This window comes from Panulirus ornatus, chromosome 59, assembly GCF_036320965.1.
Source record: "Panulirus ornatus isolate Po-2019 chromosome 59, ASM3632096v1, whole genome shotgun sequence".
Classification (NCBI taxonomy): Eukaryota; Metazoa; Arthropoda; class Malacostraca; order Decapoda; family Palinuridae; genus Panulirus; species Panulirus ornatus.
This window is the reverse complement of record NC_092282.1, coordinates 868,987-889,862: the sequence shown is the minus strand read 5'-3', so window position 1 is coordinate 889,862 and position 20,876 is coordinate 868,987. Positions and strand designations below refer to the sequence as shown.

General features: G+C 42.4%; 3 protein-coding genes across 11 annotated transcripts in view; all 3 read right to left on the bottom strand.

Moving 5' to 3' along the window:
* Positions 1-1,724: 1,724 nt before the first annotated feature.
* Positions 1,725-5,492, bottom strand: LOC139767362 (actin, muscle-like). The gene is made up of 2 exons (XM_071696691.1): positions 5,354-5,492; positions 1,725-3,241 (listed from the first exon to the last, which is right to left on the bottom strand). Exon 2 carries the CDS (start codon positions 3,212-3,214, stop codon positions 2,084-2,086), a length of 1,131 nt encoding a protein of 376 aa, XP_071552792.1. The 5' UTR covers positions 3,215-3,241; positions 5,354-5,492; the 3' UTR covers positions 1,725-2,083.
* A 4,977-nt stretch (positions 5,493-10,469) lies between these two features.
* Positions 10,470-13,401, bottom strand: LOC139767340 (actin-3, muscle-specific-like). 3 transcript variants are annotated; one of them, XM_071696663.1, is made up of 2 exons: positions 13,289-13,401; positions 10,470-11,859 (listed from the first exon to the last, which is right to left on the bottom strand). In XM_071696663.1, the coding sequence occupies exon 2, from the start codon at positions 11,839-11,841 to the stop codon at positions 10,711-10,713; it is 1,131 nt and encodes a 376-aa protein (XP_071552764.1). In that variant the 5' UTR covers positions 11,842-11,859; positions 13,289-13,401; the 3' UTR covers positions 10,470-10,710. The 3 variants fall into 3 exon arrangements, with proteins under 3 accessions (XP_071552764.1, XP_071552765.1, XP_071552766.1); XM_071696664.1 differs by having other exon boundaries at positions 13,253-13,323; XM_071696665.1 differs by having other exon boundaries at positions 13,262-13,323.
* A 3,130-nt stretch (positions 13,402-16,531) lies between these two features.
* The window catches only part of LOC139767178 (actin, muscle-like), a 5,883-nt gene continuing 1,538 nt past the window's right edge, over positions 16,532-20,876 (bottom strand). The window contains exons 1-2 of one of the 7 annotated variants that reach the window (XM_071696223.1): positions 19,177-19,276; positions 16,532-17,854 (exon numbers count right to left, since the gene is read on the bottom strand). In XM_071696223.1, coding sequence (XP_071552324.1) covers positions 16,696-17,826 — 1,131 coding nt within the window. In that variant the 5' untranslated portion in view covers positions 17,827-17,854; positions 19,177-19,276 and the 3' untranslated portion in view covers positions 16,532-16,695. Of the gene's footprint in view, positions 17,855-18,298; positions 19,070-19,109; positions 19,277-20,876 lie in introns of those variants that run through there. The other 6 variants (XM_071696225.1, XM_071696229.1, XM_071696226.1 and 3 more) reach the window with 6 other exon arrangements.

The following is a 20,876-nucleotide window of genomic DNA, read 5'->3' as shown; positions in this document are numbered from 1 at the left end:
AAAAAAAAAACTGAGAGGGGAGGATTTCCAGCCCCCCGCTCCCTCTCCTTTTAGTCGCCTTCTACGACACGCAGGGAATACGTGGGAAGTATTCTTTCTCCCCTATCCCCAGGGATGTCTCCTTTATTGTTATTTACTAACATATTACACGAAAGATTTGTTCAATTTCGTATGTTTGTTCGTTGAAAAATGAACGAGAATGATGCTGTCACAACTGTAACATAAAGATAACAATGCTGTCACAACTGTAACATAAAGATAACAATCCTGTTCTGATCTGTAGCTTAGTAAAGTGCAGATGATAAGAATGTTTACACCAGATTTGAGAAATGGAAAAAAATGATATCATAGAGGCAGTATATAGTAGCAGGAACCCTCTCTTCAGGTGTTTTAGCCGATAAGTAGTTGTAGGGATTTAGCAGGTAACAAGTAATATGGTCCTTGATATTTTGATTGACATATTCGTTAAGATTCAAGATTTACTTTCTTCATTCAGACATAAATAGGAAGTATAGTGAGTGCCATGCAAGGTGCACTTCTTGCCCTTACCATCTATAGATTTTCGTCAGTGTCGTCTGTTGTTAAGGTTGGTGGTCGAATGGAAGTCTGTCTTTGATGGTGGTTAGTGTCCAAAGAATGGATGGTCAGCGAAAATATTATTCGGGAAAACTGTTTGTTATTATTTGTACGCGTAACTTTAGAGAAATATCGGCTTGTTGTAGAGGTGTGAGAAATCCTATTAAGGAAGAGATGGAGTGAGACGAAAAAGTACCTTGTGCGGGATGTGGGAGGGGAATCCCACACGGGCGAGGAACTTCGTGGGAGACTGGAGAGGTGGGAGTGGCTGGCTGTACGGGAAATAGCAAAGGGTGGCGTCGGCTCATAGAGTCGCTCTGTCAAAGAAAACCGAGAAGTATGAGCTGTAGCAAAGGGGAAGGGGGACTATTAACGTGCGGGTGTGTGTGATTATCCATTCTTACCGACGGAAACTGAGTCAATTTTCATATAATTCAACCTCATAACACAGTATATGACCCAGGTTATAAGAAGCACTGAAGGTATGCCATGAATTTAGACTCCGGGGAATTGCTGTGATTTGTGGATTCTGTTTTTGGTGCACTGTACCTGATAGCAAGAGATATTATGTTTGCAAATGAGGCCAGAAGTAGAAAGTAAGTAATGAAAGTGTAAGAGAGATGTGTGGTAATGAAGAGTGTGGTTGAGAGAGCATAGAAGGTTGTGCTGAAATGTTATGGACAAATGGAAGGAATGAGTGAGAAAGGAGAAAAGGTTGACAAAGAGGATATATGTGTCAGATGGGGAGGGATCAAGGAGAATGGGAAGACCACTCCGGAGATAGAAGGGTGAAGTAAAAAAGATTTTGAGCGATCGAGCCTGAACTTGCAGGAGGGTGAGAGGCATGCACGGGACAGTGAATTGGAAACGATGTTGTATACCTTTCTTCACCTGTTACTGGCGCTAACGTGGGAAACGGTGATCATACACACACACACACACACACACATATATATATATATATATATATATATATATATATATATATATATATATATATATATATATATATCAACATATGATAACCTTAATGATTTATCATACAAGGGTATTAAGCAAAGTTATTAATCAGAAGAACTATTGTTTGTCCTTTGGAATGCTAATCAGTGGATTTATACTATGGGCTGAAGGATTAAATAACAAAAGCATGAAATTCATAGAAACTATAATTGTATATAGAAAATATATTAAAAAAAATTAGGGAATATAGATCATGGTTAACCAACACGATACAGTGCATTTAAAAAGAGATCCATTCAAAATTATTGCATTCATCCTCACACTCCAGACGAACATGTAGTGTTACGTTGGTGACGTACTTTAGGATGTCTTACAATATCTTAGTAAGTATCTATACAAACACTTCATTATAATGTAATATTACAGTAATTTCTTGTGCATCATGGGAATCCAGAAAACAGGAAACTATTGCAATATAGTTCCAAAAATCATCTTAGCTACAATTCATTATAATGAAGGCATCAGTATTATCCGAAATCATTTATCTTTAGAAGCACTTGCGGTGGACGATGCCGGGGCCGGACTCGTCGTACTCCTCCTTGGTGATCCACATGGCCTGGAATGTGGACAGAGAGGCCAGGATGGAGCCACCGATCCAGACGGAGTACTTACGCTCGGGAGGAGCAATGATCTTGATCTTGATGGTGGAGGGAGCCAGAGCTGTGATTTCCTTCTGCATGCGGTCAGCAATACCAGGGTACATGGTGGTACCACCAGACATGACATTATTAGCGAACAGGTCCTTCCTGATATCAATGTCGCACCTCATGATGGAGTTGTAGACGGTCTCATGGATACCAACTGATTCCATACCCAGGAAGGAAGGCTGGAAGAGGGACTCGGGAGCACGGAAACGTTCGTTGCCGATGGTGATGACCTGACCGTCGGGAAGTTCGTAGGATTTTTCGAGCGATGAAGATGCTGCAGCAACGTTCATTTCGCTTTCGAAGTCGAGGGCAACATAGCAGAGCTTTTCCTTGATGTCACGAACGATTTCTCGTTCAGCGGTGGTGGTGAAGGAGTAGCCACGCTCCGTCATGATCTTCATGAGGTAAGCAGTCAGGTCACGGCCGGCCAGGTCAAGACGAAGGATGGCGTGAGGAAGAGCATAACCTTCGTAGATGGGGACAGTGTGGGACACACCGTCGCCAGAGTCCAGCACGATACCTGTGGTACGACCGGAGGCGTAGAGGGACAGCACGGCCTGGATGGCCACGTACATGGCTGGTGCACTGAAAGTTTCAAACATAATCTGGGTCATCTTCTCACGGTTGGCCTTAGGGTTGAGGGGAGCTTCAGTGAGGAGGACAGGGGACTCCTCAGGAGCAACTCTGAGTTCGTTGTAGAAGGAGTGATGCCAGATCTTCTCCATGTCGTCCCAGTTGGTGATGATGCCGTGCTCGATGGGGTACTTGAGAGTCAGGATACCTCGCTTGCTCTGGGCCTCATCACCGACGTAGGCGTCCTTCTGACCCATACCGACCATGACACCCTGGTGACGAGGACGGCCGACGATGGAGGGGAATACGGCGCGGGGAGCGTCATCACCGGCGAAGCCGGCCTTGACCATGCCGGAGCCATTGTCCACAACCAAAGCACAAGCGTCGTCGTCACACATGATGTTGGAAGTTATCTTTGTATTGATCTGTAAAGAAAATGATGATAGTCATAACACAGAAGATGGTCTGCCTAGTTTATAGATTTTCTTTAATATGATTGTCCCATTTTACTTGATGTAATCTACCCACAGATTTCATTTTTGAGACTAGTCTTCTGTCTTGTAGGAAATATGGGATTTGTCAGCTTTCGAATTCCTCTGTTTTGTGTATTTTGGCGAATTTAGACGGAATGTCATGGGTGGGTTCCCGTACATTTTGTATATGAAATATTTATTGATGAAATTTCTTTTGATGGCTCTGATACATTGGTTTATTTGTTTGTTTCTGCTCAGGAAGGACATTTTATGATCAGTATTTGTTAGGGACTTGATGGACGACCTGGATGATATATTTGTGTCACAAGATAGATAATGTTTATACATGATAGTAGTGTCTACATTAGATATAAGTTGACACAATTGTGTCAGAAAAACGAGTTGCATGAATTTCCTCGTATCTTACACTACAACCATCTGTTCTCTGATCCACCACGCCACTTGTCTAGCGTCCGTGGTTATGACGTTGGTTGTGGCGGGAAGTCCATCATGCTGGTGTAGCACGAACACCAGACATGATCTCTCCTGTCCACTATGATCTATTATTGAAATGTGATAAAGTTCCTTAAGATTAAGCTTTGGTAAATCCTCCCATTTTTACTCACACACACACACACACACACACACACACACACACACACACACACACACACACACACACATCTACAACACACACACACACACACACACACACACACACACACACACACACACACACACACACACACAAACACAAAGAAGAACAAGGAAAACGGTGTATTTATGTGTGTAGCATGACAAGGAGAGCACGTGTGGTAGCGTCACGAGGTCCCGCGCTCCGTGGACAGTAATTAACCTCCTGAGCGAGTGTGTAACACTCAGGCAAAATGACTACTGATGTTTTTTTACCTTATGAATATCTGCTTTGTGTTAGATACATGACAACATCTCCACGAGGAACGTTGCTCAAACATCAATAAAAAATGTTTACGTCATGTGACAGGTTAGTGGCTGTCTGGCTGGGCAGTGTTAACACTGTGGTGTTTGATGTGAGAAACTTACAAGGATTACAGATTAACTTGCTTAAAGAAGGACCGAATTTGATTTGATTTGTTACTGGGGTTTAACATGGTCGACAGTTTCTTCTATTCGTTTTCCATACCCTCATACCGTGTTCTGACTGCCTCACAGTCAGGTATGTGCACTGATGGAAAATGAATTCACTTGAGACAGATATTGACAGTATTACATGTAACCTGACACGTCACATGACCGGACCGTTAGTATGAGGTAGAGCAGCAGCTGAAGCCGAGCCCCAAACCTCCAGGTAACGCGACGTATGTGAAGGTAAAACACATACGCTATTGTCTGAGGAACTCGAGGAATCCCTCTACATTCCTATGGGATGGAGGGAGGCACAGTGGCTAGTTTGGCCAGACCAAGCCGGGGAGATACATAATTTTCGTACAATTTTCAAATGTTGGTCGTTGGATGGAAGGTATCTGAATGGTAGGCTAGGAGGACATCATTTATACCAGCCAATTACGCTGACAGTTATCACCCATTACACAATAATACACTGCGGATGTAAACATGTGCCTTATTAACTGCTCAAGAATTGGGGGGGGGGGGGGGGCAAACACTGTACTTTTCTGATTTTGATGAAAATATTGGACTATCACTTCACTGACATGAAATATATGAAAGCGTTATCATCTTTGACTCACGTGAAGCCAGGCTTTCAATATAAGTAATTATTATTCTGGTACAGTTTAATGATGATTCACACCTTAAGTGTCATTAGTAATGATGGCTCTCTAATGATTACACCTCTCCGTGCCAGGAGATTATCTACTTGTTTCGCATAGAATAAGATATCACCGAAAAGTTCGTTAATCCTATATTTAGAAATATTTGAAAATTTTTGTTAGTGTAACCTTAAAAACCATTTTTCATTATGAATTACTGACACCTCACCATTAACGTCACTTGTTATTGACTTGCTCAAACAACTACATTACAAAGACAAAAAAGTTCAACAGAACAGCAGGAGGCGCCACCTACACGCCGGGTCGTGTGGTATCCTCAGTCCCTGTAGACTAAGGTGAACGTCTGTCCACCCTCTCTTATATACATGCTCGCACTTCTCAGAAATATCACCCCACAACGAAATCCAGTCTTGAAAACCCTCTTTGGCATCCCCTAGTTGCCTTGTGTTTACAGTAGGACCAAAAAAAACCGTCTTGTGGTCTGCAGCACGTGCTACAAGGCCCCCCCCCCCACCCCCTGCTACAAGGCCCCCCACCCCCTGCTACAAGGCTTCCCCCCCTCCCCACATACACACCCTTCTTTCCTTCTTGTTTTCTCGTTTGTATTTCTGGCAATATCTTCATGGTAATTGTTATGATGATTCTAGATAAGGTTCCAGTATTATATGAAGCCATGCCCGACAACGAGAGACCTACCAAGTGTAAAAGAATTCTCTCATTCCAGAAAGAAGTGGAGAAATATTTATGCATGTTTGAATAACGTCAAACTTCCTTATATGGAGGAGAGTAGTAGGATGGTAGGGTGACGAGGGACCACACCACACACTTGGCGGAACCTGGTAACTCATATCCTGCGTCTTTGTTACATGTAGAACGTTCATGATAGACTGACAGCAACGTGTTGGTCTGTGTATTAAAAAACATCTGTAAGGATCTGCTTAGAACTACTGTTTCCTCTGTCGTGTACACAAATAGCTCAGTGATCGCGGGAACTATGTTTCTGAGAAGATATAAATTTTTAGTCTGGGGTCCACGGAAGCCCACGAGCCAGAAGCCGGATGTGAGCAACACAAGTGACATATGAAACAGGACAGTTTTTTACCACGTGTCTGTGAGGGATGCTGGAGGAGCTACTGAGCCATGGTCTCCACGTGTCTCGTGCACGTTTTAGTCTCTTTCTCGAACACTTCAGGAAAACTTTCTTCCTCGTTATTCGGTAGCAACACGAACTGAGTCTGGCTGTTGGATGATACTAACAGAGAGGAATTCTTGGATAGACAATTAAAGAAAAACCATCGTTACACGACAACACACACGTCTGAGTGTAGAACTTCCTTTCCGCATTGAACAAGTAGGTAGTAACACACACACACACACATACACACACACACGTCTGAGTGTAGAACTTCCTTTCCGCATTGAACAAGTAGGTAGTAACACACACACACACACACACACACATACACACACACGTCTGAGTGTAGAACTTCCTTTCCGCACTGAACAAGTAGGGAGTAACACACACACACACATACACACACACGTCTGAGTGTAGAACTTCCTTTCCGCACTGAACAAGTAGGGAGTAACACACACACACACACACATACACGACACCGTTGAGTCTCCGCTGGTGTCGTGGCTTGACGTTAACTTTGTATGAGGAAAGATCTCTTTGTTTCTCAAGAGCCTAACATTTCTTTGATAAGCCAGTACGTCAACAGAACTGTTTATGAAGTAAGCCAGTCATTCTTTTGTGTGCCAGAAGACAAATAATCATAAGAGAAGCCAGTCATTATTCTTTGTGTTAAAACAGCATTTTCTTAACTAGATAAGCCAGTCATTCTTTCCTGATTGTGTTACAACAAACCTTATTGACATAAAGTCATTTTTATTTAATTTTTTTTTGTATTTGATCAGAATGATTTGTCTTAAAACTGGTGTTTCATTTTCTTGTATTTAGGAGAGTTTATATGATGTAGTTTGTATGTAACTTTCAACCAATTTTTATGTTCGGAATCAGTAACTTTATGACCGACGGCAGACGCAAATAAATTGTTGAGCCACAAACTCATGGTTCCCAGGAATGATGCGTCTGAAACCCTCGTCTACAGTGCTCCTCTGGCACCCCTTGTGTTCCACCACCCCGACCAATCTACCAACCTCTGGTCTGCTGAACTCTTAAATTTCTGTCATATAGATTGTTCACCGCTCACCTAACACTGGTCTTTGATGTTATATATAACTAAAGATGCAAATCATGAAAGATATGACTGGTAAAATCATTGTGAGATATACTCAAACATTAAATCTATGGTATTCTACTATACCGTTCTGATGGTAAGAAGTATTTTGTGGTATACAATGACCCGTCTTGCAGATGATAAGTCTACTCACTTTACAGTTTATTATGCTAGGTGAACAAGGTGTCATTTATGAGTTTTTTCTTTCAACATTCTTAGTGTATAGGCTTTAATGATAAAAATTTTCTTTAGATAGTTCATTGTTTTGGAAACAAAGAGAAAATAGATATTTGACTTTAAGAATGGATGATATTCAGCACCGACCTCGTACATTGTGCGAGAGTCGTGCAACACATTCAAATTTACAACAGGCTACAACCTGTTACTACCATATGCATTCATTTCCTTTTATATATATATATATATATATATATATATATATATATATATATATATATATATATATATATATATATATATATATATATATATATGGGCAGCAGAGGTGTGATGCGAAGGCAGGACGGGCGTTGGTAGGTGGGGAGGGCAGGACGGGCGGAGCAGGCTAGGTGGCTACGGGGCAGGACGGGCGAGGCGGGTGGAGAGGGCAGGACGGGCGTGGCGGGTGGAGAGAGCAGGACGGGCGTGGCGGGCAGAAGGGGCAGGACGGGCGTGGCAGGTAGAGGGGGTAGGGGTTAGGACGGGCGGGGGCGGGGGGAGGTGGTAGGGGGCAGCGAACAAGAACACGGCTGCGCACATTTACTGTTGACATAACGGGGTTGGCATCCCCCCGTCTGTCGGACCCTCGAGCAGCTATTTCTACCGTGACTGTATTGCCCCAGAAATACCCACATCTCCGTTATGCTCGTATAAGGCCGCCCTTGCCATTGGCTGGTGACGTTGGGAACCTTACTTTATCCGTATTATTGTATTATGTATAGTCACTCAGACCTGTTGTATTCTCCTGTCATGTCGTATTTTACTGACAGAACACATTACAGTTTAGTACAGACTGAAAACAGGCGAGTGATTTGAATTTCATTTCAGATAATTTTTGGTTCAAGTATGAATGTGTTTTGGGTACATTCATATGCAAAGGCTGTTGCCAGACTGATACAACTCAGGAGTTTTTCCTGCAATGGTGAGTATCACACATTATCACACAGTATCATGCAGTATCACACAGTTTCACATTATCACACAGTATCATGCAGTATCACACAGTATCACATTATCACACAGTATCATGCAGTATCACACAGTATCACATTATCACACAGTATTATGAAGTATCACACAGTATCACATTATCACACAGTATCATGAAGTATCACACAGTATCACATTATCACACAGTATCATGCAGTATCACACAGTATCATGCAGTATCACACAGTATCATGCAGTATCACACAGTATCATGCAGTATCACACAGTATCATGCAGTATCACACAGTATCATGAAGTATCACACAGTATCATGCAGTATCACACAGTATCATGCAGTATCACACAGTATCATGCAGTATCACACAGTATCATGCAGTATCACACAGTATCACATTATCACACAGTATCATGCAGTATCACACAGTATCATGCAGTATCACACAGTATCACATTATCACACAGTATCATGCAGTATCACACAGTATCATGCAGTATCACACAGTATCATGCAGTATCACACAGTATCATGCAGTATCACACAGTATCATGCAGTATCACACAGTATCATGCAGTATATCACAACACTTCATATCGAAGTCGTTATCATTATTCAGTGAAAACCATAAACAATCTGATAACGGAAGTTCACACGCCATCACGGGATCAAGAATGTTCTTAATGTTCCCATGTTCCAAATATCGTAACTAGTTGGCTCTTCAAGGTTCAGTGAGGTACCATGAACGCTGCTGATGATAGCGTTACACACGAATCCTTACACATAGTGAGAGTTTGCATATATACCTATATGGCGTTCGTTGGGCGAAGGGATGGGTGTGTGTGTTGATCTAGAAACAGACTTTAAACGGTATTTGAAGTTTTAGCCACAATAGGTTATGATATAATGGGATGGTCAAGATGCAGTGCTGTTGAAGGAAAGAGGAGAGGTAGACTGCGGAAGAGATGGATAGCTGCAATGAGAGAATAATCTCGGGCTAGGGAGGGATATTACAAATACTGATGCCGGTTGACTGATCCAGAATAGGAAGCAGTAGAGGCGTTTGATGTGGTCAGATTGAAGACGTTGTTTATGACGAAGTAGGTTAATGTGCAACATGAAAAGTGTAATGCACTCATGGAAGGGAAGTACGTGTTTCACTCGAGCAAACTAGATGAGTTGAGGAAGCGTATGAGTGATTACGAGGATATGTATATCTAGTTCCCCTAATGGATTTGCAAGAGGAGCTAATGCTCACGTACAGAGAATCTTTAGTGTTTATTGATGTAGATATCTCGATAGCTTTAGATTTTCCATATGAGAGTTCCATTGATATTCAGGTAGAAGTTCATTGAAAAAGACCGTCCATTCATATGACCCTCTTGAGATATCTTTATAGCCTTAAGTGTGATAGTTTTATAATGGTTAATTTTGTAGGATTTCATTTCGTATCTATATTTAGATACAATACAATCACTTTGTCGTCGCTGTTAGCGACACTTCTAGTTTTTGGTCTTCTTCATTTGAGATACGTTCAATATATTGGCTTTAATATTATGTAATTTATACAGTAAGATGTTTTAACTTGTACAGGAATGGGAACATCATCGATGTTGTACAGTACTGTGGAATTATGTTTGAAAGTCGTCTTGTCTTTCTTCTGATCATTCGTTTTCTTTTTCACTCAGGAGCTAACATGATTTTTGTGTGAGATTCATATTCAACTTTGCACTTGTATCCATCTTTTGTAGAGTTTCTTTTGGTATAGGATCGTTTTAACATTAGTTTTATGAGATCGATAAAATGCAAGTGTATAAATGCACTTGAATTATTTAGTGCATACAATCACTCTAGAAGAATTCACGTGAAATGGATTAGACTTGTGCTATCAAAAAAGAAAAGGAAAAAGGAGTCTGTTACTGTCTTGACGTTCTTAGATATGACTCTTTCATACATTATTATGTGGTTTACTATAATGATTAGAAATTAAGAAAAACACATGATTATGATTGTTTTTTAATTTGTGAACCATGAAGCAAATGCCACATACAGATAAACATTGAAAAAAGTTGCTTTTAGTAGTCAAAGTACATAAGAAAATAATTTACCATTACTCTCTTGTAAAGAACTGTTAATAAAAAAGAACTAGATATCGAGAGATGTATTATCATTTCGTACATGATACAAGTGTAGAATTAATCAGTAATAGTTATTCAGTGGAATAAGGGGGAAAAAATCGTAATTTTAGAAGCACTTGCGGTGGACGATGCCGGGGCCGGACTCGTCGTACTCCTCCTTGGTGATCCACATGGACTGGAAGGTGGACAGAGAGGCCAGGATGGAGCCACCGATCCAGACGGAGTACTTACGCTCGGGAGGAGCAATGATCTTGATCTTGATGGTGGAGGGAGCCAGAGCTGTGATTTCCTTCTGCATGCGGTCAGCAATACCAGGGTACATGGTGGTACCACCAGACAAAACGTTGTTGGCGAACAGGTCCTTCCTGATATCAATGTCGCACCTCATGATGGAGTTGTAGACGGTCTCATGGATACCAACAGATTCCATACCCAGGAAGGAAGGCTGGAAGAGGGACTCGGGAGCACGGAAACGTTCGTTGCCGATGGTGATGACCTGACCGTCGGGAAGTTCGTAGGACTTCTCAAGAGAGGTTGAGGCAGCAGCAATATTCATCTCGCTCTCAAAGTCCAGAGCAACATAACAAAGTTTCTCTTTAATATCGCGAACAATTTCTCGTTCAGCGGTAGTGGTGAAGGAGTAGCCACGCTCCGTCATGATCTTCATGAGGTAAGCAGTCAGGTCACGGCCAGCCAGGTCAAGACGAAGGATGGCGTGAGGAAGAGCATAACCTTCGTAGATGGGGACAGTGTGGGACACACCGTCGCCAGAGTCCAGCACGATACCTGTGGTACGACCGGAGGCGTAGAGGGACAGCACGGCCTGGATGGCCACGTACATGGCTGGGGTAGCAAAGGTCTCGAACATGATCTGGGTCATCTTCTCACGGTTGGCCTTAGGGTTAAGGGGAGCCTCAGTGAGGAGGACAGGGGACTCCTCAGGAGCAACTCTGAGTTCGTTGTAGAAGGAGTGATGCCAGATCTTCTCCATGTCGTCCCAGTTGGTGATGATGCCGTGCTCGATGGGGTACTTGAGAGTCAGGATACCTCGCTTGCTCTGGGCCTCATCACCGACGTAGGCGTCCTTCTGACCCATACCGACCATGACACCCTGGTGACGAGGACGGCCGACGATGGAGGGGAATACGGCGCGGGGAGCGTCATCACCGGCGAAGCCGGCCTTGACCATGCCGGAGCCATTGTCCACAACCAGGGGGCTCACTTCATCGTCACACATGGTGGACCGGTGTTAGATCTGGAAGATTGATATATAGTTTATTGATTGTATTAATAATGGAAGTATTTCTAGGTTTTACCGTAAAAGTTAGGGTTAACACTCATCCTACGAACAGAAAGCTCTTGCATCTCGAAGGCTGCTTTACTTTGACATAATTTTTCCGGAAGCGATCGTCAGACATAATGTTTTAAAGGTTAAGATTCAGGGGACTTGATCACTTACAAAAAAAAAAAAAAAGTGTATTCCTGAGTAGAAATGAAAAATCTGTGAAATTAGGCATCTTCATATTTGAAAATATGTCAAGGAACAGAATGTGTGAGAGGTGGAGGACGGTACGAGGTAGGAACCTCAACTTAGAAATAGCTATTTTCATCGTCATCAAACTGACACGTCTTGAATATCCATGTGTGAGGCCAGTATACTCTAGGTATTGTAAACAAAAAGCATCGACATTTTATTCACCTTACCTACTCTTATCATTTTATCTAGATACATCTAAAAATTGACAAGAAAAATTGTAATTCTGATATGACGAAATTACCTCTTCAAGTATCAACAAATTGTAGTGTTTAACTTAACATGAAGACTTATTGAATGAGGTAAACAGTGATTTAGGGTCTTGTCAGATACGAGTTGGTTCCCAGCTGCTTGAGGCAACAGTGCTCGTAAAGCCTCGTCATCGTATTCTCAAAATTTACCCAACCTTACAAATATATATTTGTTCTCTTTGAAGTATCTACTTTTCTTCTCTGTTTGTAAATCCCAGCTTTCAGAAGGATCCTCTTGGTCTTCCCACTTAATATCATCCATAATGTTGGTAAAACGTACCGACTTCGTTTCATAGTATCCCCATCTCACTGAGATCCTTGGCACATATTTAGGGTATGTCTTCTGTTTCCCTGGTACATCTAAGGTGACCGGAATATACAGGAAGATTGTCATTCAGTCAGTGTTTCGTAGATGGGTATGGCTTGTGACATGTAAACGGATTCATTTGGATCAGTTTGCTAAACCTGTCTTGTCAGTTGCCATAAATGGATTAACACAAGTGACATTATAACACTGTTGCAAATTCACAAAATTGTTTTTATGAAAATCCCTTTATTTTGATCGCAATATAATGGGTTATTGAAAAATGATACTACCCTACGTGACCATATTTTTAGTCATGCGGAACGTGTATAGGGAATGGATTGAATTAGTCTTATCTTGTGAGGTACAAGCAGAAATTGTGAAATGATTGAGTGAAGGATTGCACGATTATAATTCAGCAGTGTTGCTAATGACAATAAATGTGACGGGTATTTTATATGGCCTTCAGAACAACTGCAACACTTGATAAGTCTGACTGACGGCCTCCCTATTCTCTATTACGGGAGACTAACTTCCCATTTTCTGTGAAGACACCTACTCCACCCACACTAGCGCCACAGAGAGAGCCACGTACACGAGTCCCGACGTATCCTGAGCCTGAAGTAGACTAGAGTCTGGTGTGTGCAAAGACGTCCTTTTATACTCAGCTTACACTTGCGCCATGTTAAGGAAGTTGTTGAAGATGTGTTAATATCCTCGTTGTTCGTCATTGGACTAGAGGGCTTGTGTTCTCCTCTCTTACTCAATATTTACCCCATTTCTTCAGTTTCACTTTAATGATGTTTAAAGAATCAGGTCAAAAATAGCTCCAGAGAAGATCAATAAGGCTTATGTCGACCGTTGAAGCTTTATAGTTGGTTGCAGAGGCCCATCCTCACCTGGAACAGAGTTGTAAGTTGCGATTGGGGATAATGTTACTGAAGCAGGCATTACATCTTGCCAAGATGGACGCTTGTAGATATATCATATACCTGTAGGACACTTGTAGATATATCATATACCTTTAGGACGTTTGTAGATATATCATATACCTTTAGGACGCTTGTAGATATATACCTGTAGGACGTTTGTAGATATATCATATACCTGTAGGACGTTTGTAGATATACCGTATATCTGTATGACGTTTCTACAGCTTAGAATTGGTCGGGCTTTGTGATAGTTGTCCCTTTGGACGAATAATTTCTTTTTAATGTCACAGATTATCTGGAGAAGCTTAAGTTTCTAACATAAACATGAGAATATACACACAGTGTGTGGCTGCACACGTGAGTGTCAGCCACGTTGAGTAACTTATCAAATAATCTTGTTTTCAAGTGATTTATTGTCATTTACAGAGAGAGAGAGAGAGAGAGAGAGAGAGAGAGAGAGAGAGAGAGAGAGAGAGAGAGAGAGAGAGAGAGAGAGAGAGACCGTATTTCTATGTATTTTCACGTTCGTGTTATAAATATGATTTCTTTATGCCGGGTTAACGTGGTATGTCTGATGTGTAGACAAGATCTCATGACAAATGTGCACACATTTTTTTCGTAAGATATGTATTTTAAATCACATGTTTGGCAGATGAGAATTTCGAAGTTTTCATATTTCATTGGGAAGTGATTATCATGTAAACAGGGGCGACTGCAAGGTAATTCCCATGAAATCATTCGACATCTCTCATTGTGTAGTTCACACCAGTTTTAGTAGATACGTTTCCTACGTTAAGTATATTCATATGTAGCCGAGTGTAACTTTACTGACTCCTTTTTCTCTTGACGTGGAGCGTCCCATTCTGCTGATAATGATTACCTCTGTCATCATTACCATGTTTTATGGCTAAGAATTAAACCTTCTTAATGTACCGTCATCACGACTTGAATATGATATGCCGGAACCTGTTGGAAATGGTATTCCATTAGATGTGCTGTAAATACTGAAGGTTGTGTGTGTGTGTGTGTGTGTGTGTGTGTGTGTGTGTGTGTGCGTGTGTGTGTGTGTGTGTGTGTGTGTGTGTGTGTGTGTGTGTGTGTGTGTGTGTGTTAAAGCAATTACTTTAAACCCTTTTGTTTCTTGAGGTGATACTTAAAGCTTGAAAGGGTAAGAAAAACGGAAGGAAGGAAGATATTCCACAGCTTTACTGCTTAAGTAGTTATCATATCGGTCATGATCGTGTGGCTCGTCGCCGTAGAGAAACTATTGGAAGTAGCATCCAGTTGCGTGCTGCGGATTCAGGCTTTACAGCTGGAACACATGCAGACAGTTTACACGAGTATTAGGCGAAATGATACTTGTAGAACAGAGAGAGGGCATTAGCATGGCCATAAACGGAAAGGGTGGTTGAAGGGAGGTGCTAAAAAAAGATTTGATAAGGCAGTTGCGTTTTGATTCAACTTTGGATAAAAAAGAGATGGAGCAAATTCACCCCAGACGTATATGATCCCGGTAGATGTGAATGACTTCTCATAAGAATGATGAATGTGGTTCACATATAATTATTTCTCCAGCTTTTGAAACTAAGATTTTGTGTTCAATGTGTGGGGGTTTCAAGGCTAGAGTGGAAGATATAGTTATGCCAAACAAATTAATGTTATTGTGTAGATAAATTGCTGTCATTCGCATCGTGATAGTGGAAATTAAGTGAGATCTATGGGGTAGAAATTGCGTTTTTGGACGGTTGAATTAAACCAGGTTACTAGTATACCTTCCCGAGATGTTGCTCAGGTTTGATATAAAAAATATAAATCTACAGAGAAAAAGAACATGTAAGGACAGGAGGGAAATTGAGTTCAGGTGTCACTTATCGGCGGTAGAGTGAACAGGATTCGATGTTGAAGAAAAGTCATTTATGGAATAAAGAGGGTAAGTGTGAGGAGAGAACCGTGGGGAACAATACTGTTCACAAGATAATAGGGATAGGTCGTTCCTTGGAAAATTCCCATGATAGAGGTTGTAGTAAGACAGCTATGTGTTAAAAGACGAAGGGAAGCAGAAAATCTAAAGAAAAGAAATTTAGGAAGCAAAAAAACTGTGCCACATTCTGTCAGATGTGTGAACCAGAGGTTTGGTCTGAAGAATGTAAGAGAAATACTTAGAGAAAATGAGAGATTTTTGCAGGATACCATTAACATGTAGTATGGGAGAAGATTGGTAAATGCAAGGAGGGCTTCCCAACAGGGAAGTTAAACGTGTCTGCGGGTAGGGGAGGTGATGGTCGGGTGGCTCCACGTTGAGGTGTCTTCATGCAGGGTGTGTGCTTTTCACGATGACTATTCAATCTCTTCATTGGAAGGATGGAAGTGGTGGTGAGGGTGGTAAACGCAAGGGTATAAGGGCGAGGGGCGGGTATACAGTATTCTGGAGGTGATGATGGTGAGAGAGAGAGAGAGAGAGAGAGAGAGAGAGAGAGAGAGAGAGAGAGAGAGAGAGAGAGAGAGAGAGGTGTTTGGGACGTGATTCGTTTGTTTTTTGAAGACGACGCGTTCTTGTGGAAGAGTATAGAGAGAAATTCTGGGAGCTGGTGTCAGGGTTTGGGAGTTTGAGGAAGGGAAAATTTCAGGGTTATTGTGAGCATAGTCATATGATTTTCTTTCAGGAACTATGACATAAACTTTTTGCATCTTTCTTAGCATCCAAGAAAGAGGATGCGTTTTTCTTCTCTTATTTACGAGAGCAAGTAACATTAGTTTTTCCCCTCACATATGCTGGCTTTAATCGTCCCTGTTATATCTTCACATACTGATCTGTAACGACATTGACAATTTTCAACGACAAGAATAGTTCATTTTAGGATGAGAGATTCTGACAATTTAAAAAAAAGGCAAGTAAAAACGTCTTATACAAACCCGAGTATATTTAGAATAGCTCCATGAGATATTAAGAGGGTTTTCAGATACATCATGATTATATAAGCAGATGAATATTTGATATAATGATGAGGGAACCTTATTGATATTATGATGATGGCGCATGTTTGCTGATACCAGCGTGTGACATGGTAGGTTAGAAGCACTTGCGGTGGACGATGCCGGGGCCGGACTCGTCGTACTCCTCCTTGGTGATCCACATGGACTGGAAGGTGGACAGAGAGGCCAGGATGGAGCCACCGATCCAGACGGAGTACTTACGCTCGGGAGGAGCAATGATCTTGATCTTGATGGTGGAGGGAGCTAGACTTGTGATTTCCTTCTGCATGCGGTCAGCAATACCAGGGTACATGGTGGTACCACCAGACAAAACGTTGTTGGCGAACAGGTCCTTCCTGATATCAATGTCGCACCTCATGATGGAGTTGTAGACGGTCTCATGGATACCAACAGATTCCATACCCAGGAAGGAAGGCTGGAAGAGGGACTCGGGGCAACGGAAACGTTCGTTGCCGATGGTGATGACCTGACCGTCGGGAAGTTCGTAGGATTTCTCAAGGGATGAGGACGCAGCAGAAACAGTCATTTCGCTCTCAAAGTCCAGAGCAACATAACAAAGTTTCTCTTTAATATCCCGAACAATTTCTCGTTCAGCGGTGGTGGTGAAGGAGTAGCCACGCTCCGTCATGATCTTCATGAGGTAAGCAGTCAGGTCACGGCCAGCCAGGTCAAGACGAAGGATGGCGTGAGGAAGAGCATAACCTTCGTAGATGGGGACCGTGTGGGACACACCGTCGCCAGAGTCCAGCACGATACCTGTGGTACGACCGGAGGCGTAGAGGGACAGCACGGCCTGGATGGCCACGTACATGGCTGGGGTGTTGAAGGTCTCAAACATGATCTGGGTCATCTTCTCCCGGTTGGCCTTGGGGTTGAGGGGAGCCTCAGTGAGGAGGACAGGGGACTCCTCAGGGGCAATGCGGAGTTCGTTGTAGAAGGAGTGATGCCAGATCTTCTCCATGTCGTCCCAGTTGGTGATGATGCCGTGCTCGATGGGGTACTTGAGAGTCAGGATACCTCGCTTGCTCTGGGCCTCATCACCGACGTAGGCGTCCTTCTGACCCATACCGACCATGACACCCTGGTGACGAGGACGGCCGACGATGGAGGGGAATACGGCGCGGGGAGCGTCATCACCGGCGAAGCCGGCCTTGACCATGCCGGAGCCATTGTCGCAGACCAGAGCTGTTGTGTCGTCGTCACACATTGTGGTTGTGCTTGTTCAGGTCGTCTGACTGAAAATGTAAGATAACATTAGATTGTTACTTTTCATTCATGTATTTATTCACTTTTGATTTATTCAGTATTTCTTATATTTATGAATATATTATTCTATTTATTATGAGAAGCTCTTTGGAATCGCTTATTAGGAAATTTTAAAATTTGTTACTATCATATTTCTTGATGCAACTTAAAGTGTTTTCATTTTGAATGCGATATAATTGGTGACCGATCCCTTGAAACATATTGGAAGCTCTGGTTATCGTGACATGACTTCAGGATACTATGACTGGCATCACTTGTACACGTAATGCACTTTTGATGTGTGGATTCCTCGTCTGTCAGTTACAACATAATCCCTTAACTTTGATTACATAACAACTTTCACTGAATAAGTATTCGTGAAACGAAAAATCAAACAAACACACACCAGCAAGCTTAGCACATACATAACACACCTACACGTCCAATGTATTTACATGACCAGTGTTCAGCATGCTGAAGCAGCCAGCATACGTCACCACCAGTATAGTGAGGTACACGTGAGGTGCACGTGCCCGGAGTGACCCATGTATTCGCTACAGCGGTATATCATCTGCCACGTGTTGTAAGAGTTGTGTGCTGGTGTTGATAACGCCCCCTCATCACTTACGGGAAGCTTAACAACCTCAAGATACCACACAAGAAGCGGTTGTACAACATCTCACAATTATGAGGAAATCTTTTTTCTACTAAACAGTCCAATATGCGGGAGTACATCTCCCAGCGGACTACGTTCATCCCAGAGCTGCTTCATTGTACACTTCGTGATTCAGTGGGACGCTCACTGGTTTTAAAGTACGATTGCTGATCCAACAGTTCCTCGCAATCCCAGGGAACGATTTATTATGCCACAGTTGACTCTAATCCTGCTCCCACCGACACCAGAATGAAGACGTTGTTGAGAATATGTTTTAGAGAGAGAGAGAGAGTTCAGAGCAGGTGTGTCTTAACGGGTCAAAGTATAGTGAAGGGCAGCAGTTCCCAGCATCATTTAACAACTGTGTCCCAGCAATACATGTCTGCCTTTGGTCACCACTAGTAAGGTTGTAGCTGATCATGAGATGAAACGTTCACCATGACATGTAGGACCTTCATACAAGCAGCCGTCATCCCGATCCCTCCGCGACGCGTTATGATTATTGTCCTTCGTGAAAAGACCGAATTTCTTTCATTTCCTCCGTAAACATCTGAAAGAAAAAGCTGTATATTGAAAAAGAAAATCTGTACCGTTAGCAGATACTATGATATGAACTAAAAAATCAGCGCCAAGAAAAACACAGTGCAGGAGACGTACGCAGGTCGAGATGTATCCTGCCTCGGGCGGGAGGGCACTAAAGTCTGGAGGGTGTGTACACGCGTTTATATATCTCCTTCACATCCGGCAGAGCTGCTGTCTGTCAGGGGTAATTTCATAAGGGTTATGTCGTTCCTTAACAGGCAGGAGGACAGGATGACTTGCCAGTCACTCTCTGATTCAGTCTAAGGTATAAATACAACACACACATGACCGCCACCTCACGCACTAACCTAAATGATGGCTAGTCATGCCATTACACCAAGTCGTCACACACACAAAGCTTGATCAATATTACTTAAGAAAAAAATCATTTGATGTTCCACTATGTGCAGCCGTCAGTACTGTTCAGAAATTCGTAAAGTAAATTTGCTAATAAATTGTCGGCTAAATAAAAGGTGTCACCGTCATTGTCCATGAATGGCAGTTTGTTACTAGACCGTAACGTTACGTACTGGACCGTAACGTTACGTACTGGACCGTAACGTTACGTACTGGACCGTAACGTTACGTACTGGACCGTAACATCACGTACTGGACCGTAACATTACGTACTGGACCGTAACATCACGTACTGGACCGTAACATCACGTACTGGACCGTAACATCACGTACTGGACCGTAACATCACGTACTGGACCGTAACATTACGTACTGGACCGTAACATTACGTGCTGGACCGTAACATTACGTACTGGACCGTAACATTACGTACTGGACCGTAACATTACGTACTGGACCGTAACATTACGTACTGGACCGTAACATCACGTACTGGACCGTAACATCACGTACTGGACCGTAACATCACGTACTGGACCGTAACATCACGTACTGGACCGTAACATTACGTACTGGACCGTAACATTACGTACTGGACCGTAACATCACGTACTGGACCGTAACATTACGTACTGGACCGTAACATTACGTACTGGACCGTAACATTACGTGCTGGACCGTAACATTACGTACTTATTCATGACAGATCATTCTTTGTGTTCAGTGAATAACAGTGTATTCTTCTTCCTTCTAACATGGGATGATATGCGCTTCCTTGAACTTTGCTTCTCCCATCATATATTGATGTCCTTGATACAATTCACTATCCTGAGGGCAAATTAAGCTCATCATGTTAAGATAAATAGAGAACTGGTAGTTTGTGTACTTTAAGAGAGCTGTTCATCTTTATGGCTGTGATCAATGTGACGTCAGGATTAACTGCGTCATGGTGTAATACTTTGAACGGCATATGGTAAACGATTTATTGCAGGATGATATTCATAAAGTTATTGTCAGGTTTCTAAATTCTTCAACGTTTTGATATGATCATCCACATTTCCTTTATCGGTTTTTCATATCCGTTTATCATGATCTGATTGACTATAAGAGACTATAAGTTTACGGTCTTTATGCAACCAGAGTTGTGTCTTGATCCGTTACTCCAGGTTGTAGTTGTTCTTTAGACAGTTATTCTTACCAAGTGGCACCATCATGTAGTGTTTGGGTGAGTGGGGTCACCTGGGTTAACGTTAAGTGGAGAGAGTAATCATACGATGAGGGAAACACGAAAGAAGAGAAAGATTACCACAGCTACGTAGGTATAGGAAAGGAGGTATCATACCAGTCATTCCTCACGTGGCTGGTCTCTGCAAAAAAACTGTAGGAAGCAGCAGCCAGTTGCTTACCCCAGGCCAAGG